The following is a 23450-nucleotide window of genomic DNA, read 5'->3' on the forward strand; positions in this document are numbered from 1 at the left end:
GATTATAATGCAAGCAATATAATTTTGAGGTGGGTTCTCAATCGTTTCGTGCTGCATTAAGCTGCTGTCGAAAGACAATAAATAAGTTGCATTGAATCTCTTGCTGTTGAGCATGTCTAATCATCTCTTTGTTCATGAATAGATTTTTTATTATTAGTAGTTAGTAGGCTTAAATGAAATTGTTACACTGGAAAGCCATAGGGCATCAAATTTCATGCCTGTAGTTTGCATCCCTCAATAATCCACAAGAACATTTGATGCAGATTTAGCCAACACAAAGACCAAATATGTGATAGGCCTTATATGATTTCCAATTGATGACAGACTGCATATCTTAGATTAAAAGAAACTATGTAAAGCTTGTTTGTTATGTTGGTTTTGGCCAACTTTTGACTGCGAAAGGAAGCGTATGTCTAGCGTACATGCTTAGAAAGGCAAAAAAGTAGGTAATTTTGAAGCACTGCCACTTCATTGCATATTTATATTGTCAATCTTGATTTCCAAAGGAAAACACGTACTGCAGGTCTAAGTGATTTCACTGTAGGCTTTTTCTGCAAGGCATGTGTAGGGTGAATGTATTGCAGTCTATATGGTAGTTTTATTACCATTAAATGTTGGCTAATTGCCTCGTTAGGGCAAATTCATAAAAAATCAGCAGTTTTTACCATTTGAATTACAAATTCAGACAAATGAAGCCCCAACTTTTGGTCACTATGTTTCTGTTTGTATACTATCTTGCAAACATGCAATTTGCTGAGAAAAATGACTTTGAGCATGAGTTAGACATGACGCTCTCTGTGCAGGCCAACTTAAGGGAGTAAATTTAATGATACAAGGTCAAGGGCTGTTAAATTTAATGCGTACAGACCTATTTCAGGGCTTAATCCTAACAAAATAGACTTAAGTATATGCATGACTAAATCAAAAGTATGATACTTGCTGGTTTATTCTATTTTCTTTCATATATGATACAGCAAAGAAGAAATTAAAAATTGCTGAAGAAGTGATACTTGTGGATAGAGAGGATGGAGCAGAGTTTGATGAAGATTCTCTTGTACCTCTCCTTGAAATGGAGCCAAACACAGCCATCATGGTGCCCCTTTCACGCAATTTGGGTCGTTATCGACCCCAACTCATCTTTGAATTTAAAAAAAATTATTACTCAGCCATCTTACATCCTACAACATTCATTTAGGTATTGAAATGTATCTAAGACCATACGTTTGTGTATAAAACAAATAAAAAGGGGGGTCACTGTGATTTTTTTTTAGTGGGTGGGGCTCAAAGGTCAAAGGTTAATCTGAAAATGACGTAATTTGGCTAAAAATCGATGTTCGCTTCAACTAAATCGTGAGAGAAAATAAGAGTTGAACAAACCCCCCCATTATATTTGGTATAAACCCTAACATGTTTTGAACATATTCTGAGCATTTCAGGAATATATCTATAGAGAGTTCTGAGAAAAATGCAAATGTCCTTGAAATTTCCTGTAATTTGACACCAAAATCGTCCAAATCCGTTCATTTTTGATCGAATTCTCGTTCCCGAATGCTTCAACCTACGTACGTGTTTTTTTCTTCTTATTGTTGATATTTAGGCCGCTCACTTTTTTGTAATTGATAGTTATGACATAGCGCCATTACATTCCTTTGTAAGTCTATAGCAACCGACGTTCTTGCGCAATAGTGTGTAAGAACGGCAATACTGAATGTTTAGTGTACATTTCAACGTAGTGGATATTTTCAAATAGGTCGTGGCTGCATACAGCGTCCCAAATTACGGCCCGATAGGCCCTAAAGATGTGGGACGATTGGTCAGATACCTTGATGAGGTCCAGGACCTTCTGGTCGAACCAGTTTATCAAGGTTCGGTCCTTTGAGGACCCAGAAATTGTAAGTTCCATAGCGTTTTTTACAAAAATGGCTAGGCTAGGCCTAACGTTATGCCAACGTTAGGCTGTATTTGTAGAAAGTAAACAAAGTAAACAAAGTAAACAACAAATTAAATCAGTCATAACTCTGTCAATCCTCAACAGATTTCAGAAAATAAGGTATCATCTGAAAGAGCAGCCCCAGAAGAACCTTTATCATACAATTTGAAGTCAATTTTGAAGTCCGTAGTGATTTTATTGTATTTTGGTGTTTTCCAATTAAAATTAAATTGCGACCTAATTTGCATATTATAATTTGCATATATTTGGATTTTTAAAAAAAATTATCAATTCCAAATATTGTTCCCTATGGATCTAAATCAACTTCCTAATAGAGAAGTTGTCCCTAACCTTTATAGCCAGCCCTAACAAGATAAGTGCCCCCAGACCCTAATTGTTTTCCCACCCCCGAAGCTGAAAAGAGTTTTAAAGAGAGGTAAAAAGTGGAGTTAGTGGCAAATAAGGAAGCTACAGACAACGCAAAATACTCTGCTTACATGAATAACCAGATGTTTTTCCAATGGGAAAATGAAGGTTAGTGTGGTGGGATCTCTGACAACATTTCCTTAATTAGTAATAAGCCTATACCTTTTGTCACAGAAAAGATCCCAGAGGTTCCTCAAAAATGACATTTGTTGTTGTTTTCGCCTCGTTTGGTGGATAACACCTCAGACTGGCTCCTTGATCCCCAGCATTTCAAATTGGGAATTTTGTTTACTTTCCATACCACATTGAGAGTAGTGTGTAAGCATAGTTTATACAGTGGCAGTCACAATCATATGGTCAAGATAACAAGGGCTGAACGTTGAATTTTGACTGCAGTTCATCAGCGTTGTACTGTTTTTCCCATAATTTTAGCAATTCCCAAACGCAAAACAGAAGATTTGAAGAAATGTCTCATGTAGTGAGGGTATATATATATATGCAAGTACAGCAAAACAGATAAGACTTAATTGCAACTAAGGGGTAGCAGCTCTGCGGCAGTTTTAATGTCTGGTTCTTATGGCTAGTTCTGTGAAGTTTTGAAATTAATGTGTTACATTAATTGCCATTTTTTTGTGTGGTTGTAGGATTGATTACTGGTTAACCGATTGAAAAATTTGACCGGTTATCAGTTCATGGATTGTTAGAAAATGCATATTCCTATTCATTACAAGAAATGTGTTCATCTATCTCTAGCTATGTGCTTAACAGCAGATTTTCTTTTATTTAGTATCTCCAGCAGCTGCAAGGGTTAAAATAGACAGCAATTCAGATACTGATGTAATTTCTGAGGAAGATGATACTCAAGATTATGCTAATCTTCCCTCCACCAGTTCTGCACCTCTCATGAAAAGATTAAGGGAAACGGAAGCAACAACAAACGAGGCAGCTGAGGTAATCACATTTAAACATTTCTTTTAATGTTGAGGGCTTTATACCATTCAATGGAAACCTGCAACATGGCAAAACATTTGCTCCAATTAGAAAGTTTTGGTATCCTCCTTAGCATGCATGTAACAATCTTTGTGAAAATGTATTGTATTTATTAATAATGCTTGAATCCACTTTGCTCCCAAAGACTTTGGATATAGCATAAAACAACTCAAGAAGCTGCATACATTGGTGTTGGATTTGGGGTTTGACATCTTGACTGAACAGAAATATTACTTTTGAGATGTTTCATATTTGCTATTAATTTGCAAGATTCTGAACAGTCAATAACCTAACAAATTGATGTAGCCTTAAACATTATGGGTTGAGGTGGGTGTCACCAATGTAAAATATGAATGAATTTGGTGGGAAAATAAGTGGGACTGACGTTTTGATGCTGGGAAGATCTCCTGTAGAAGTCATCTCTGGATTTGGAATGGTCTTTGGGTATCCAATTTAGGATTTCAAAGGACATTAGAAAACAATAATACTAATATTAAAATAAAAAGAATGAAGGTCTTTTACTAATTTATGTTACAAAAGCTCTGATTCAGGCTTGGGGTAATCGTAATCAGTAATCGTAATCGATTACAATCGATTACATTTTTTGAAGTAATCGTAATCGATTACTTTTGTGAAAATTACAAAGTAATCGTAATCGATTACAAGGGCAAAGTAATCGTAATCGTATTACATTTATGATTACAGTGAAATTTGAATGAGAAGGGCAAAATTAGTAGAAATGATTAAAACTAGTTCTTACTATTGGCTTTTAGTGTGACCAAAGAAGTGTTCCTGCTTCTAGAATTCTCTAGCACAATAAACTTATACTAAGAAGTACTGGGGATTTGATCGCAGATATGCAGAGGATTGTGCAAGTAACCACAATGTAATCGTGATTGTAATCACGATTACATTGCAATGTAATCGTAATCGATTACTTCAACTTAAGGCTGTAATCGTAATCATACATTCTCAAGTAATCGTAATCGTAATCGATTACATTCAGATGTAATCGCCCCAAGCCTGCTCTGATTATGAATCTCTAAAGTTCATTACAACTTTCAAGAATCCTTGTATTTTTTTCTACACTTTATTAAAGCTCATAAGTGCAGTTCTTCAAAAAAAGTGCAAGTGGAGCCACTGTTTAAGCTGAATACAGAGCCCAAAGTGTCTGAACGAAAAGTCCAGGAGATTGTTGGTAAACATCGAGTTGCTAACATGATGGAAGTACATGGGTAAGTTTTATTTTTGTAGTTGTAAACATAGAAAATCATGATTGCTGCAATGAAATGTTTAAAACTTTAACATGTCTATGAACATGGATTAATTGACACATGTAAGTATGTAAGTGCTCCATTGATGAAACATTTAGCTGGTCAACCCATGAAGATAGTTGGAAATTGGAGAGTGGCAGTAACAATTTCTGACTGCCACACTTGTGCCAATTTTTAACCAGGCTAATTGGTATGTTCAGGTTACAGAATGAGTTGTCTGTTGCTTTGTCAGATCTGATCCTGAGCTGGGGATCCATTGTAAACTTAGCCTTAAAGATCTCCTGCATTGGCCCCAAATTAGCACAATAATAGAAAAAAATGTGTTTGCTTTCAAGGACAGTATGTGACATGATCAGTATTAACCATTGAACACCAGGTATTGCTATTTTCATTTTAAATATTCTCCACAGACAATACCATATGCTGAAAGACACATGTTATTGAAATTGTGTACACAAACTTAGTTGGGCTAACCCAGGCAGTTCAATTTCATTATGTTAGAAACTTTCCTAGTTCATAGCATGTTATATTTGGGAGCTCTGACCAATACAGCAGATAGCTGAGCTCCTTTAAAGACCCCTTTCTCCTCTGTGCAAGTGAATTTCAAGGCCCAGGTTATTAAATTCAGCATTGGTCCATTGTTGTTTTTAAGAATACACAACATTTGAACTGACCAGTATTGCAGGTTTATGTCAGATTTGTGGTGAGAGAAAGGGCCTTTAAGTAATCACTCATTTAGTAAGGCAAACATCTAATACACTAATATCACACTTTATTATGATATAATATACTATTACACCATATTATAATACACTTTATTTCCCCCTACATCTACCATCACAGACGGACGCCACCTACGGTCACAAAAAGAAAAATGCAGTTGGTATTGTCAACCTGTTTGAAAACCTTCAAGATCCATACACACCAACAGGTCATGTAAGTAATTAATTTAAATAAACTGCAGGAGGACCCAAGACCCTCACCAAGGGTTTTTGGATTAAACACTCGCTGTCATAGGGACATTATTGTAAATTTTGGAACTATACTTCAAAACAGTTGTTCTGCAGTATCATAGTTTAACATTAAATGCAGGGAAAAGGCATACAAGCATAGGAGGGGAAATGGTTTGTCTAATGCAGGGCCAGTCAAATTTTACATTATAGGTATCATGATCTTTCCAGGGCAAGAGGAGAACTTTTTTTCTCACTTAAAATGTTGGGACATGCATGATTTGGAACTGGACATTGCCATGGAAAACATTTCATCTCCCCCCCCCCCTTTGCAATTCTTCCTTTAGATGCCCATGACTTCAGTAGAAACAGAGGAAGTTGTGGTTAAAGGTCTCTTGTATAAGTGCTGTAGTTTTGCTAGTTCAAACTAAAATTACTGCCACATATAATTTCTGAGAGTGTTTTTGATGGTAAAGATGTCTTGGAAGCTACTTATGAAAACTCCTAGCAATTTTCAACCTACAGCTTAACTTGGGAAATGCTATTAAGAAATCTCCAACTGGAGAGTGGTACATAAAATGAACCACAGCTAAGTACATTTCTTATTATTTTCAGGAAGCTTTTTATGATGAAAGAACCAATAGAGGATTCCTTGCAGCAAGGATAAAAAAACGTCAATAGAGGAGAACATCATTCTGAACAATCAAACATAACTCCAAAGGACCCTGCCTGCAAGCAAGATGGAGAACCCATGCTTAAAAGGCCATTACCTGCTGTGTCTGATAACCTGCAATCTGAAGATAACACTACAGCAGATGTAAACTGGATGAAACATACCCCTGCTGTATCTACAGATTCTAATTTGGTCTTTGAGAAGATGAAAAATACTCTATTAGTGAGGAGAAACATGGTCAATGCTATGAATTCAGCAGCGCATATAATAGAGGAATTTCCACAATTCAAGATTACTCCAGGCCTTGTGAATATGACACAAAGTATTCTGACTGGTGTCATGTATGCTATTAGACTGTGGATTGCATGCATTTACAAGTGTGCGGGGGAGATATGTCTGTTATGGGCATGGACGTCGCTAGAGGGGGTGTGGGGGGTTGCGACTGTCGCACTTTAAATTTTCCAACTGTCGCACTCTCATTTTCACATATTCTTATAATTTGCAAGTGACCTAACATTTTCGGTCAAAATTGACCTTCAATCAGTCATTTTCACCACGTTTTCCTTGTCAAATTGAGACATTGTATCTCGCGATCCTTATACTCCACCATAAAAAACTTTGTTAGAGTTTTGTTTGTAGCACACTGTTTTACAAACCATTGTTTCATGGATTTGCTGTGAAAGAGGCAGTACCTCAGCAGACTTATGTCAGGAAAACCAGTGAACTTGTTGACTTCAAACCACTGTCATTACTGAGGATTCAATCCAGATGTGATCATCACACTTATGTCTGTCCAAGGCACATAATTTTTCAATGAGTTAATTTTGCACATTTTTTGGCTGAAGTAACCCAGTCAGTGTTCGTTTCTAACAATTGTTTTTATCTGTGAACAGTTATTAAATTGTTTCGCCAGCTAGAATATTAGAGAACATGCTACAAATTACCTTTTAATCAGTGTTATGTGATTGCCAATGGTTCAGTTATGTTCAAACATATAATTATCAAAGTAACACTGTGTTATAGTTCAAGTGTAAAGATATGAATACACAGTGTACATTGTATACATACATCCGGGTATTAAAGTGTGATACCATTGGTTTCCATGCATGTGTTTATCAGTTTAAGACAAAGGTATAATATTAACTTTAAGCATTTATAAAATGCAAGCAGTATGATCTGATTTATCTTCATTAAAAAATAAGTTTCTAATCAGTTTATGGGCTTGCTCATGTTAGACAAGCTTTTGTACATTCTTGTTTATGCACTTAATAAGGTGTTTTCTGTACAACTGATGCTTCTAAGATGAATATAAAAACGTGTAACACATTTAAAATGGCATCTATGGCTTTTATCTGTTGTTTATTGCTTATGCGTATTGTCCAGCCCAGACTTGGGCGATACCTTGGAAAGGTGTTATACAAAATACAGAATTAACACGATCTGGATTGGATAAAAAATTGCAATTCAACATCAGTGGGAAGATCTAAATAACACCATTTTTGGTGTTAAAATCAATTCAGTTAGTGTTAATTTTACACCAACCAGAGTAACAATATCAACACCAAAGATAATGAATTTAACACCCTTTGTGGTGTAAAGAAAAGGATTCTCAACTTGGTGTTAATTTAACACCCGCTGGTGTTGGCAAATATGCACTCCAAAAGGAATACAAATTTAACACCATGGGTGTTAAATTTAACACCCGAGTTTTTGCAGTGTAAGTGATCTATAGTTTGTAGCCAGCTAATTATATATAAACGAAACTGCTCTTGACATGGGTTCCATATATATATATATATATATATATATATATATATATATATATATATATATATATATATATATATATATATATATATATATATATATGTATATAAATATTTATATATATATATATACATCTATATATATATATATGTATATATATATGTGTGTGTGTGTGCGTGTGTGTGTACGTGTGGGGGAAAATATCACTGGCGGGAATACACGTTTCAATGGGATCACTACTCACTCCGGTTAAAATTCGGTAACAGTGAATAATTCTGCGGGTTGAGAGTTAACACAGGAAATGTCATGAAAAAAAGAAAACTAATATCGGTATTGCAGTGAGAAACAGTAGTTTTTAGGAGCATCTTATCCTGAGTAAGTATTAGCTGGACATATAGGCCTACATGCATAGCAAGCCTATACCTAGCTATTGTTGGCCATAGCAGTTGAGGAACGCTTGAAGTGGGCTATAATTATGGACAAAACAACAACACTGTAAGTTCATTTTGTCATTTTGTTTCTTTATATATATATATATATATATATATATATATATATATATATATATATATATATATATATATATATATATATATATATATATATATATATATAGCTTACCGTTTGTGATCACAATTTTATAATCACCTACTCACTGCCATGGAAAGTTCCAATATTTTTTCAGTGTAGGGAGCAAAATAAGATGAAAGCTCGTGAACAGAGGAGGATCATATAATTGTAACTATATTGATTTGTCTAAAATCGAAATCCGCTCTGAAGTTGAGAAGAGATTTTGTAACTCTCTGAACTTCGAACCCCTGAAGTATAGTTGTATTCTTTACCGATCTGATACATAGTATGCATGCAAGATTAATGATCGCGGACTTACCAACAATAGTATACTCAAAAGCAGTTAAGCGTGTTACACGCATCTTAAATAGACGTCACAGATCATAAGGTAACATTTTAGTGCCTAATTAATTAGATGTTCAAAAGATTTCTCAACTCTTCATGGCAGCAGACGTAGCGATTTACGCCAAGTTGGATACCCTATATGAGAAACCATAGAGGTCAAACTTTCGGCAGGATCGAGTTCGATAGCAAAACAAATATGACTTAATTAGACTTTGGATTCTATAGTTAAGAAATGTTTAACATTGGTATATATACCATATGCGTGACTATACCTGCATGTGTATCTTCGCGGTAGCCTATAGCTATGTCTAATTTCTATGCTATATATTTGACAAGTAGGCTACACACAAAGTTGAGATAGGCCTATAGTTGAAGGTATTATTAGTTTCAACTGTATTATCCAGTGACAAGACTTATAGGCGCTTTCATGGAGCACGTCACACGGAAGACACCGATCCATGGTATTGGTACGTCATTTCTGAGCTTCACATAATTGAAATTAGTGGATTTGCCTTACGCTTCATATGTCTATGGTTCCAATCTGCTTGTAAAATTACACAACTGTGCATTAATGGACTAACTTTAGTTTGCTACTCAGCCTAGGGTTAGACTAGCCAGTCACCTATGTCTAGCTAGTCTCGGTCAATTAGTCCTGTCCTACGATCGTTATACAAATAGCTGTCAGTCAAACTCAAATTAATTTATTCTTAACTAATTTAGGCAACTGAAGTTCCATTAAATTTAAAAATGGAGAGGTCTTAGCTTATTGATGAGCAGGGGCGTAGCGAAGGGGTTTTTGTTGGGGGGGTGTGGAGAATTTGATTTGCCGACGGATCTGGAAGTGGTGACTGAAATGGGGGAGGGGTCTAAGGGGAGGGGTGTCCCCCTTTTTTTAGTTTTGAAACGTCCTTAGATGCAATCTGGTGCATATTTTAAGTCGAATTTGATTTGCCGACGGATCTGGAAGTGGTGACTGAAATGGGGGAGGGGCAGGCGCGGCGGAACGGAAAAATTATTGGGGGGGGGGGCTAATTTGTGGAGACTATCTAAGCGGAGCGCCACCATCGGTTGGCGCGGAGCGTACAAGAAAATGTTGGGTTTTTCAAACCCCCCAGATGGCCGGAAACGGCACTTCCCGAGTGTTTTATGCTGCGAATACCCAGCCCTAAAACATGGGTCTCAAGCCTGCAATTTCTCAGATTGCACGTAAAAATCTGTAAAAACATTGTAATTTGTATATTCGATGGTGTTTTAAGAGAGTAGCTATTACTCGACGTGTTCTCGCAAAGACGTTTTTGAGTGTAGTAAATTACTACTTGCAATTAAATGCAATAATTACAATTAAGGGTGTCGAAAGCTATTATTGATTGGTACGGCGGTTCAGAGTGTGGCCAAACTATCATAATTATCGGGGGGACGTTTGGTAGGTCAAACTACGCTACGCGCCACCATGGTTGGCGCGTAGCGTAATGGAGAAAATTTTGAAAATATGCCTCCCAGATTGCAGGAAATGGCACTTTCCGAGCTTGAAAACAAGACCCCTGCCATGCCAGAGTAGTCACATTTAGCCTACTTGCCGTCATCATTATTGAAAATTATTGAAACATATATACCTCCGAGATTTTTTTTTTCCATTTTTTAGTCCTACTTTCTTCTTTTTGCGTCGTGAATATTGGTCCGGCGTGTACCGGCTCCGACGCCCCTGAATTAAATAAATGTCATAAGAAAAAACAGAAAGTATTTCTTAATGTCAACAAATGGGTAATTCCAAAACCATGTGCAGTTGCCAACAAATTTCTATGACCTAGCACTGTCATCATGTCACGAATAAATGTACCCTATACAGTACAGGTGAAATGCTAATATTGTGTTTTTCTTCGTTTAATAATTGATTGCGTTTAAACATAAAGCCATGTTCCACGCCTTGCGTGTATTTGTAGTGTAAACGCAAATGTTGAAGAGTGTAGCGTTTAGCTTATTACCCTCTTATTTAAAACACTAATATTCGATGAGGCATGATACAGACAATCAATTATCATATTTAATTATACACCTATATACGTGTGCATCGGACAGATCGACAAGTATGCATTAAAAAATGGGCAGATGCACGTTTCGGAGCCTTGGTAAATATTGGGGGGGCTTATCATGCATTTGCCCCCTCAACTTTTTCATTGGGGGGCTGAGCCCCCCAAGCCCCCCCCGGTTCCGCCGCCACTGGTGAGGGGTCTAAGGGGAGGGGGCTCCCCCTCCCCTTTCGAAAATTTTTAGTTTTGAAACGTCCTTAGATGCAATCTGGTGCATATTTTAAGTCAAATTTGATTCTGGAGGTGGCGACTGAAATGGGGAGGGGTCTAAGGGGAAAGGGAAAAAAGGGGGAAATTTTTTAGTTTTGAAACGTCCTTAGATGTACTGTAATCTGGTGCATATTTTAAGTCAAATTTGATTTGCCGATGGATCTAGAAGTGGTGACTGAAATGGGGGAGGGGTCTAAGGGGAGGGGAAAAAAGGGAAAAATTTGTAGTTTTGAAACGTCCTTAGATGCAATCTGGTGCATATTTTAAGTCAAATTTGGTTTGCCGACGGATCTGGAAGTGGTGACTGAAATGGGGGAGGGGTCTAAGGGGAGGGGAAAAAAGGGAAAATATTTTTAGTTTTGAAACGTCCTTAGATGCAATCTGGTGCATATTTTAAGTCAAATTTGATTCTGGAGGTGGCGACTGAAATGGGGAGGGGTCTAAGGGGAAAGGGAAAAAAGGGGGAAATTTTTTAGTTTTGAAACGTCCTTAGATGTACTGTAATCTGGTGCATATTTTAAGTCAAATTTGATTTGCCGATGGATCTAGAAGTGGTGACTGAAATGGGGGAGGGGTCTAAGGGGAGGGGAAAAAAGGGAAAATATTTTTAGTTTTGAAACGTCCTTAGATGCAATCTGGTGCATATTTTAAAGTCAAATTTGATTTGCCGACGGATCTGGAAGTGGTGACTGAAATGGGGGAGGGGTCTAAGGGGAGGGGGAAAAAGGGGAAATTTTTTAGTTTTGAAACGTCCTTAGATGCGATCTGGTGCATATTTTAAGTCAAATTTGGCACGGAAGAAGCTCCCGTTCTCCTTTTCTCTATTCAGCTTTCCTTCTTTCTTCCCCTTCCGCTCTCTTCCCCTTTTCTCCTTTTGCCGACAGACCCAAAATTTGCCGACAGCGACCAAATTATTGGGGGGGGTGTGACACCCCCCGCACCCCCCCGCTCGCTACGCCCCTGTTGATGAGAATCAGTATATAACAAATCATATATCGTCAGCTTACTGTACTAGGCTATATATATATATATAGCTTAGAACTAACACTGATACAAGCAATCAGTACCCATCTGCCATATATAGGCATAGCCTAGTCCAGTTAGTAAATAACGTTTTGCTATTTATCATTAAACCTTTATATAGACCTAACTTTAGGATAGGTCTTAAATCAACTATATAGTAAACGTAAACACATATTTGGATAGCGTCTATGGCTGCCTATAAATATAGTATGACCATTCTGAGGCTCCAACAATATCAAGAGAACCCGGAACGGCCGGACTTTGTATCACAGACCGATGTCCGCATATATAGTTTCTGTATTGTAGGGAAAAATCACTGGCGGGATTAGGCCTACACGTTTCAATGCAATAAAATATACTCACTTCGGTTAATATTCAGTAACGGTGATTAATAATTTTGCGGGTTAAGAGTTTACAGAGGAAATGTTATGAAACCGGTATTGCAGTGAGAAACAGTATATTTTTGTCTTATAGTAACTTATCCAGTAAGTACAAGCAGGCTACATACAAAGTAAGCATATGTTTGGCCTATACCTAGCTGTTGTCACCGTAGCGGTTACGGATCGCTTGAAGTGGGTTAGAATGATGGACAAAACAACAAAACTGTAAGTTAATTTTGTCATAGGCCTATTGTATTTGTTCCGGGTATAACCTCATAAGTAATTTCGACAACTGTTATATTTATCATTTAAAACCTGAGACATAATATGTTATAATAACAATGTACAATGAACGATATGTTTTATCATAAATTTATGCAGAAAGAATCAGATGCCGCCTATACATACATAGTAGGCCTAACCTAATTTCTACGCTTTTTCGACAAGTGCAAACAAAATTTACATTCATTACAGTGTTATTACAGTTCGAACAGTGATAAGACTTATGCGCTTTCATGAAGCACGTCACACGACCCTCCATGGTCGATACGTCTACTTGCGCGTCACATGATTGAAATCAGTGGTCCTGCCTTACGCTTCATATGTCTATGATTCCAATCTGCTTGTGAAATAACACAACTGTGTCAATGGCCTAACGTACGTTAGTTTGCTACTCACCCGTGTGAAACATTGAAGCCTGCGCACTTTAATAATATTAGCTAGATAGGCTTACCGGGACATACTTATAAATGCTAAATAAGGCATCAGCCGTCGCCAGTTCCAAGGAAAGTTTGGGACTAATTTTGTGAAGTCGTACGTGCGTTAAGTTTTATTTCTCTATCGTATGTTGCGAATTAATGTAGGCACCAGTCTAGGCCTTAATTGGGCCTTAATCAAAGTACTTTAAATTGCCTTAATCTATGTTAGTCCTAGCCCATGATACGATAGGATACGTTAGGCTTAGCGTTAGGCCGTAAAATTACTACTATAGTATGGTATGAAGTAGCCATTGCCGCGACAGTTAGTCCAAACTTTGTTGTGTCCTATACACACGGTTTAGCCAATTGGCTTGACTGGTATTAAAGACTAGTTTAGGCCAGACAATAACCAGGTTTTATGCCTAATAGTAACAGTATAACGCAGCACACGTACGTGATACTTAATATGTCTAACTCTAAGTCAGTCCTTAGCTATAGGCTAGGCAGGCTAGGCCTAGTTGCTTTAAGTTTAAGTAACTTTATACTATAGCTCGCCGAATAGTTATGCGTGGCATAGGCCTATTCGTTCCGAATTCTAATATTAGTAACAGCCAAGTTGTCTGCCGCAAAGTACTGTAGCAAATTATCGTTATGATTGGAGCTTATTTAGCCTAAGGGTTAGTCTAACCTGGCTAGGCTCGGTCAGGCTTGCCCCAAGTTCGTTACACATGCTTCAAACTCAAAGAAATTTATGATACTAATTTATGAAAATTAAGCTCCGTTAAACTTAGAAGATGGGTAGGTCGTGGCATATTGATGAGAATTAGTTATCACATAATTGATTTCGTCAGATTTCTCATATTAGGCATAGGCCTAGGCCTATGTACTAACAGTAACAGTAACACTGATAGCAATCCGTACCCTTCTGTCATATAGGCCTAGCCTAGTCCAGTTAGTAAATAACGTTTGGCTATTTATCATTATAACTATTAAAGGCCTAACTTTAGGATAAATCTCAAGTCAACTAGTAAAAGTAAACAATTATTTGATAGTCTATATACCTGCCTATAATGAGCATTTACTTTAGTTCCAGTATTATCAACATATCCCACAATATCATGCAATTTTGTCTAGACCCAACGTAAACTTGACCAAAATTGAAATAAACTTTATGTGTGCTACTTTATTTTATACACTATATCCGACTGAGACAGCTGTTTAAGACCTACACTAGGCACACATAGCTCTAGATTATTTATTAATTTATCATCAGAGTGGAAAGAAACTTACGCTATTTGTAATATTTTTTTTACTGCTCATAACAATGGCAGCCAGCTTACAAGCAAACATGATAGTTTATCTGTAACATTGCTTAAAAAGTTAAAGACAGCCCTACAAGTCTCACGTATGGACGGTATTCATAAAATACATGTTAGTATATAGCAGACGATTCTGCTAAAATGGTTACACATACCACTTCACATGGTCTTCATGTCTCCCACAATCATCTCTATCTGAGAGAGAAACAATTGTGAAACTAGTATGCACGGAATCATTAAACGTGTTTCCTATGCGGTATAGCATAGTATGCGCTATGAATAAATGAACGAAACAGCAATAATGTATGTTTTTACGTATACACATTGGTATCAATGTCCAAAATGACTTTTTAACTTGTCGTGTTCAGGACAACTCGTCCACAAACCCGTCCTAATACAGCATATGCCAGAACATTCTATCATGTTCAAAGAGGTCACTCGGCCGCGCGCCTATCGATATGTTTTGACATGACAAAAGTGTCATATTGCATGTCAGCTATAGTTTGCCATGACTTGACCCGTTATGTCAAGTGACGTCACATATATACACTCTGTAATGGTGTGTTACACCAAATCAAACAATTGAGCTACACTTAAAGATTTCTTCAAGATACCTTATTGCCACAATCCTTATATAACACATATATACTATTGCTGTTGGAATGAATACTTATTTGTTTCTTACCCGAGTAGCTGTTCTGATTAATTTTCATTGTGATTAGGCCTACGTGTTATTTGTTCTTCAGAATATTCAACTTTGAACTGTGATTAGTTTAGTGCCGATAACGCTGGTGTGATATCAGATGATAACGATAATGCTAAAAAACACCGTGATTATAGTTAGGTCAAGGCTGTGATTGTTTAAGCGATACACCTATACATTTTGACTGAAGATTATTATAATCATATCATATTTCGGACATAAAATGGATTTTTGCTGGTCGAAATCTGCAATGTGAGGAGGTGTTTTTAAAAAATTGAAAGCCGAAAGAAAATTAAGCTCTAAAGGCTATTCAGGTAAATTTGAATAAGATACGGACACGTACGAAGTCTTCCAGCTTAGTAAACGACCGTACGCTAATTAGACAATCTAATCGGCTCGAAATATGTTGCAATAATGTGACGTCATGTCATTGACCAAAAAACATTCTATTGATAGAAAGACGTGTCGTAGTACTTGTCAACATGTCTGGATATGTATGATATATATGTATGTATGGATATGTATGGATATACATGTCGAAATAACGTCATACTGCAAGTCCAGAACATGCTATTTGTCGAGGACTCTACATGGGCGTACACGTTACTATGATACGGGATAGACAATAAACAAGGCACACATTATGCTTCTGTAAGGTTTGAGGACACTATTGCTATAGGACAGTATAGTTTTCATCTTTCGATTTAGAGTACACATGTAGTCAGCTTGTGTTGTGTTCCTCTATAAGTGTATCAATGAAATCATTAGACTTACCAACACGTCCATATATAGCAGTGGTTCTCATAGTGGTCCCTGCCCTCCTGGGGGCGCTGGGAAGTCTCACGGGGAGTAGGGGGGGGGGGGCATTGGCACTGGGGGTCCCTGACATTACGACACAACACTGCAGCGATTTATGGCACAATTGGGCATCCAGGGGGCTTGTGAACCCCAAAAAATAAATATTGTTGAGAGAAACTTCATCATCTTGTATAGGGAATATAGGCTATTTTTCAATTCCTTTATGCATATCTTCGGACAGTCTGATTGCTCGCTTGAGCGGTCGACTATGAACGGTAGGTCGAGGGGAGGGGGTAGGGGGAGGGGGCATTTGGGACAGTTCAAGATGGTCGTCAAAAAAAGGTTGAGAACCACTGATATAGAGTGCTAGGTAAATTTGTCAAAACTTGCCTGATTATTTCAAACTGCTACATTTTTCCGATCCCCGGGTGTAAATATGAACTTCTAATTAAGGTACTATGCAGAAATCGACGTATTTGGATTCGATTAGAACTTCTGTTATGATATACACACAGTGATATAACCTCTATTATTGTAATCAACCCGCTTCTGTACACTTTGAGTAGGAATAAAGTGTACCGGGTCATTCATACACAAATAACGTCACCACATATACTACTAGGATGAGTCTATACAGAATGATCTTACTTTCAATACGCGTCCGAGGGCTACAAACATCGGTCCTTATCTAAATCTACCTACCGTCACATTTTCCAAAACCTTCGCTTCAGCCAACACCATAAATGTGTTCGCTGTTTGGTTTAGTTTGGAAAACGCGTCCTTCGTGATGTTTGGTCCGAGGCTACGATCGGTTCTTATGATACCCTCACTTTTTCCCAAAAACTTCGCCACCTGGCATGTGTGACCAACTCAAAGAAAAATAAATTAAAAAAACAACAACAACGAAGCAAAGTATAACGCTTCTTATAAGTCTTTCTAATGATACTGGCATGTACTATAATCACACTCTTAGTTTCAACTGGCGCTAAACGCTGCAGTGGAAGTGATCATAGCACAAGTGCATGAATTCATACAGCGGTCTAGTTTTAGACTCATCAAAAGAGATTCACTTATTTTACCATTAATTCCTCTAATACAACACTTTTATATTGAAATTTCAATTTGAGGATACATATCCTCAAATTGATATTTATAAAACGATGATTTCCAATATTTTCCGGTATTTTCCTTTTAGGTTGTTATTGCGATACGGTCAGTGGTCATCCAGGGGCCGCATATTATCAATGAGACAGATTTGCGTTTTTTCGCACTGACTAAACCACTCACTTAATTCACATGATATCTACAAGGTATAGCGTTTACGACGAAAGTGTCACTCAATAGCCCGATGTTTCATGATTGATTTTTTTTAACGATTTTTTTTGTGGTTAGTTTAATCACTCGCTACATGAAATACTCACAAAGCTTTACAAATTCGTTTTCAAAAGTCAGAGAAAGGTATTCCTATACTATACAGTGGTTATGATTAGGTATGCGTTTCATTAAAAAACATACACAAAAAGCAATGGTCGACATCGTACAGTGGCGTAGGAAGGTACTTTTGAGTGGGGGGGGGGGGGGCTGAGGACTGATGGCCGGCCTGGGGGAGGGGTCTTTTGGAATTTTTTTGCATTTCCAGGTGGCCTCAGATGCAATTTGGTGCAATATAGCACACTTCAACACCCACTCCATTTTGTAAAGAATTTTGCATTTTCACCGCGCCTTAGATGCAATTTGGTGCTTCAAATGAGATTTTTTTTCTCATTTGGAAATGAAAAAGTGGTTTTCTGACTTGAGGAGCGGGGGGGAGGGGGGGGGGGGGCAGAACGATACTTCCGCCCCCATATTTTTCACTGGGGGGGGGCTGGCGCCCCCAGCCCCCCGGTTCCTACGCCCTTGACATCGTATGTTGTAGACGTCGCTAATAGGTAAACAATCAATTATGATTTGTGTTTTGCTCATTCATAAATACTCTGTAGTATGAAGACCATGATCATCTTCATGCAGATAATTTAACACACGACTTGATGATTTCAGAAGAGCTGCATCCCCCCCCCCCACCCCAGTAGTACTGTCTGTGGTTATATGGCAGATATAGCAGTTTTTCATTACATTGTGGAAAATTAATACGAGTTGGATAAACGTCGGTACAGACAATTAATTATGTGATGACGGGCTTATGATATCGAAATTAATTCGATCTTGATAATGCAATAAAAAAAAGTACGGACCCGCCGTACTTTCGTTGTTTTTTGATACATGTTCAACATGACTGCAATGGTTCACCTATATCCACACAATACATCATGTAAATACCATTCGGTTAAGTACAATTTGAGAACATCGGCGTCGTCAAGGGGTGCCCTGGGGGTGGGGCACGTGCCACCCACCCAAAATCGTGCCCCTTCCAGGTGCCTCCCAGATGCGACTTGTAATGTAGTGTTAAAAATAATCTCAAACAAAACTTTATCTGCCTCAATTAAAAAGCATACATATCGGACTGACTAAGCCCGAAAAGTCTTGAACATAAAGTTACTACAAGTTGCAAAATATAGCACCAGATTGCATCTAAGGACCCTTAATTAATCAAAAACACCCCTCCCCTTTAACCCCACAGGACCGCATTCGCAAATAAACATTGTGCGCCCTAATTAAGTGATGTGCCCCCCCCCCGTGCCCCCAACATTGAAATGTCTAGCGACGCCACTGGTTCAGATTAAATGTAGCCCGAAACGCAACAACACAAATGGACTGTCACGGTCTTGGATGAGCCACAACGTCACAAGTGACTCAATCGCTATACTTCATCGTATAACGGATTGCCCTTGGAAAAAAGTCGTCGTCGGGTGGTAAACGAGACCTGCGTCCTGCTGAACATTCACACCACCGTTATATGTATTATGCATGAGATAAACATGTTCGAACTTGGAAGTTACATGATGAGGGAGAAACCCTCACATATTAGCCAACACTAATACAAGCAACGCTAAAGCTATAAAAAATCTAATACAATGCTTCCTAATATATGTCATACAATACGCCATAACAATGCTTACTAATATACGTCCTACAATACGTCCTAACAATGCTTCGTAATATAAGTCCTAACAATGCTTACTAATATACGTCCTAACAATGCTTCTAATATACGTCCTAACAATGCTTCCTCATATACGTCCTACAATACGTCCTGACAATGCTCCCTAATATACGTCCTACAAAACGTCCTAACAATGCTTCTAATATACGTCCTAACAATGCTTCCTCATATACGTCCTACAATACGTCCTAACAATGCTTCCTCATATACGTCCTACAATACGTCCTAACAATGCTTACTTATATACGTCCTACAAGACGTCATAACAATGCTTCCTCATATACGTCATAACAATACTTCCTCATATACGTCCTAATAATGCTTCCTAATATACGTCCTACCATACGTCCTAACAATGCTTCCGCATATACGTACTACAATGCTATCTAATATACGTCCTACAATACGTCCTAACAATGCTTCCGCATATACGTACTACAATGCTATCTAATATACGTCCTACAATTCTTCTTAACAATGCTTCCCCATATACGTCCAACAATGCTTCCTAATATATGCCCTACAAAACGTCATAACAATGCTTACTAATATACGTCCTACAATACGTCCTAACGATTCTTCCTATAATTTACGTCCTAAATACGTCTTAACAATGCTTCCTAATATACGTCCTACAATACGTCTTAACAATGCTTCCTAATATACGTCCTACAATACGTCTTAACAATGCTTCCTAATATACGTCCTGCTTCCTCATACACGTCCCACAATACGTTCTAACAATGCTTCGTCATTCACGTCCTCAGTCGTCATTTACCGCCATCACTTACCCTTCTCATTGACCCATCTAGCAAAAGTTGCGAACGGTGCATACTACCGTATATAGCCTACTACTGGTATAGATTTATGTTTAACGTTAGACTCGATCCCACGTTGTCTGACGTTGTTGTACTTTAACCCCGAAAAGTGTCAAAACGAGTTATTCTCATCACTTGTCATCAAAGAGAGATAGAGAAGGAGAAGAAAAATGCACTAGAGATGTAACGAGTCGCTTTATTTGCAGGACGAGTGTAGTCAATATGGTTTAGTTGAGTCATTGACTCAAGTCACAGTATGTGAGTCGGGTAATGAATGTTTACAACACTGTAAAAGAGTATAGTCCAGGGGCTAGTCACTAAAGCAGTTTGCTCAATTACGGTTACAAATAGTGCAAAACTACTTTCGTATAGACATATTTGTATTTTAAAGAGGAATATCAATAAAAGTGAAATAATTTCAAATCTTTGTCTCTCGGACCATGTTTCCTTAAATATACCAGTATTAGACATGTTTAATTCAAAGAAGTAAAAAAAAAACCCCATTAATAATGTTATTTTTTCATTACTTAATTAATTAATAAACTGGGACTATAATCCCGGGCAGACAGTCAATTTGGGAGAAGAGAAAATGTTGAATTAAGATTAATTTATTTTCATATTCGTACTGTACGTAAGGAAAACGAAGACGTTAAAACAGGGTACAATGACATAATTGTCCTCCAGACCAAAGCTTTCTTTCAACGCCAATTTTTAAGCACGAAATAATGATTTAAAAAAAAAACTACGGTGTCCGTCACTTCATACACAAATCTATATGTATAGAACCAGTATATCTATATTGTAACACGATTCGCAATGGTAATGAACTCGCTGGTAGTAATCCCGCAAAATATCTGAATATGATAGTCCATTGACAGTATTAATATTGTATGCCCCGTATTCCTTAATTATTTTACCCTTTTCTTCCTTCTTACAGGACATTCACTCGGCAGACAACACACGTTGCATAGAATTGATAGGATCCTAACAACAGACATTTCCAAATATGAAGAGAGGCAGGCAGTTTATGTATCGACTCATTTTTGGTTTAGCCATAGGGTTATTGATAAGTAGTATCTATATTGTCTCATTTTCCAAAAATCGAACTTGGAGTGAACGATTACGCAGTGTTTGTCGTTGCTCATCAAATGATGAAGATGAAGAATCGTCATCACTAGCGGAATCAAATCAACTTAACGTCCTTGCAAATAGTTCAAAGGAAAATGTTAAGTTTCGAGACAAATTACTTAGTAAAATTATAAACGAAACTAATTCGTCCAGCCATGAAACCAAAGAAGGACAGTCGTTAGAATTGTCTCGAGTGAAACTGCTGGAAACTCGCGAAAATTGCATCAGTCCAAAAAATTCTAAGAAAGCTCATACAAAAACGAGTAAGCACAGAGACAGATATCTTGGTCAAACACCACCCCTGAAGGATATCGATAAAATTCTCCAATATACGTTCAATCGATTGCCGATCGATAAGGCTCGCGCGTTTTGTAAACAATTATCCAGACTAGAAGACGAACGGAAACTTAAATTTCAAGATCTGAGTCCTCGCGATAAATGGCTTTTAGCCAAAAATATATTCTCATCATTTGGCTATACGCAGAAGTTACCGAACCTGTTAGGGATAGGTGTGAAAAAGAGCGGAACAAACGCTTTCGAACATTTCATCAAGCAACATCCTCTGATTAAAGTGCCAGTCGATGCGAAGGAACTCCACTATTTTGACAAGCATTACAATCGTGGTATCAAGTATTACAAAGCCAGCCTACCGATTTGTAATGCGACAGAAATAAGCTTCGAAAAGACACCGAAATATTTTGTAACGGATACAGCTCCTACTAACATCGCGAAGGACATCTCACCAGATACAAAGTTTATACTCTGCGTACATGATCCCGTGGAACGCGCTCTGTCGGATTGGAGACACGAAAAAATAGTCCAACTCATAAAGAAAAGGCGAAACAAATGTATGGGATGTACCTCCAAGTCAGAAGGAGTTGCCTTCGTCCAAGCTGTCTTGACCAAAACAGGCTCCGTCGATGCTAAGAATGTCATTGTTGACACGAGTAATTATGCCCGCCATTTTGAAAAGTGGTTAAAGGTCTTCTCAAGGGATCAGTTCCTTATTGTTAAGGAGGAGGAAATATCGAGGACTCCATTCAAGGTGATTCGCGAAGCGGAAGAATTTTTAGATGTCCCTGGATTCTTTCGAGAAGATATGTTCGTCTTTGAAAACGACAAGAAACGGTATTGTTTCAAGTCCACGAGACGGGAGATAAATAGTAGTTGTCCACCGATCTACTCACCATCGGTTCCCAAACCAGAGATATCGGAGGAGGTCGTGCAGAAATTGAGAGACTTTTATCGTCCACACAACAGACGATTTGAAGAATTGACTGGCATGAATTTTAGCTGGAGTAATTTATGAACATTTATGCTAATAACTTTAATCTGTAATTTACTGACTGCTCCTGATATTGCAGTGAGAGTACATCGTTTGTTCTGAGTTAACGGAAAAGTCTGATCGCAAGTGAGGATAGGATCGTTTTTCAATAGAAATTCAAAAGCCGTTAGAACAAACTTGTCTGTATAGCTTAAGTAATTACCTCCTCCCGATGGCGCCCTTCTCGTCACTATGGATTTATCGGCATTGTACACCAATATATACCACGTGACTAAGGAATCACGTGTGCGATAACATCTTAGAGGCCTATAACAATGCCTCAACACAGAGATTGCCAAACTGATCAGATTTGATCTTGAGTCGCAATAATTTCACGTTTAGTAATCAAAACTACTTCCACATTAAAGGTAATGCTATGGGCACGAGAATAGCGCCATCTTTGCTAACATATTCATGCATTTCTTACAACAGTTTTATTTTTAGCTGCCTTTCCCCATTATCCCCTTTCGAAGTACGTATAGTTATATTGATGATTTTTTTTATGATACGGGAGCATGGTGCGGACTCTCTACTGAAGACTCTCTTTGACCATGTTAATATATTTCATGACTCCATTAAGTTCACTATGGATCACTCAGCTAGGCAAATCTGTTTTCTTGACGTACTGGTCATGATTTAAGAGGGAGCTATTGAAACCTCAGACTACCCAAACCCACGGATAAGCTTAGCCTACCTAATTTGTATTTTTACAAGTTTTCATCTCCTGCACGCTAAGTGATATATAGCTGGTAGCCAGCTAATTAGATATAAACGTATCTGTTCTAGACAAAGTCTTTATGTGGACAAAGCGACAGAGCTTCTTGATCTCTTTCTCAAATGGGGATATCCATACAAACTTCTCAGTCGTTACTTCAATAAGGTATATATATATATATTTATATATATATATTTATTTATATATATATATATATATATA

General features: G+C 37.7%; 1 protein-coding gene and 1 long non-coding RNA gene across 5 annotated transcripts; both read left to right on the forward strand.

Annotated features, from left to right (window-relative positions):
• Positions 1 to 1101: 1101 nt before the first annotated feature.
• On the forward strand, positions 1102 to 7983 carry LOC139982628 (uncharacterized). 2 transcript variants are annotated; one of them, XR_011798213.1, is made up of 5 exons: positions 1102 to 1892; positions 3144 to 3307; positions 4446 to 4581; positions 5464 to 5556; positions 6186 to 7983. It is a non-coding gene; the product is annotated as an uncharacterized lncRNA (long non-coding RNA). The 2 variants fall into 2 exon arrangements; XR_011798214.1 differs by lacking the exon at positions 1102 to 1892 and adding an exon at positions 2372 to 2464.
• A 384-nt stretch (positions 7984 to 8367) lies between these two features.
• LOC139982616 (heparan sulfate glucosamine 3-O-sulfotransferase 6-like) lies at positions 8368 to 23311 on the forward strand. 3 transcript variants are annotated; one of them, XM_071995580.1, is made up of 2 exons: positions 8368 to 8505; positions 20999 to 23311. In XM_071995580.1, exon 2 carries the CDS (start codon positions 21068 to 21070, stop codon positions 22496 to 22498), a length of 1431 nt encoding a protein of 476 aa, XP_071851681.1. In that variant the 5' UTR covers positions 8368 to 8505; positions 20999 to 21067; the 3' UTR covers positions 22499 to 23311. The 3 variants fall into 3 exon arrangements, with proteins under 3 accessions (XP_071851681.1, XP_071851680.1, XP_071851682.1); XM_071995579.1 differs by lacking the exon at positions 8368 to 8505 and adding an exon at positions 9205 to 9392; XM_071995581.1 differs by lacking the exon at positions 8368 to 8505 and adding an exon at positions 12580 to 12850.
• The last annotated feature ends 139 nt before the right edge of the window (positions 23312 to 23450 follow it).

The sequence above is a fragment of the Apostichopus japonicus genome, chromosome 16, assembly GCF_037975245.1.
Source record: "Apostichopus japonicus isolate 1M-3 chromosome 16, ASM3797524v1, whole genome shotgun sequence".
NCBI lineage: Eukaryota > Metazoa > Echinodermata > Holothuroidea > Aspidochirotida > Stichopodidae > Apostichopus > Apostichopus japonicus.

Coding starts and splice junctions, on each gene's coding strand:
- LOC139982616 (XM_071995580.1), top strand. CDS start 21,068: ATGAAGAGAGGCAGGCAGTTTATGTATCGACTCATTTTTGGTTTAGCC.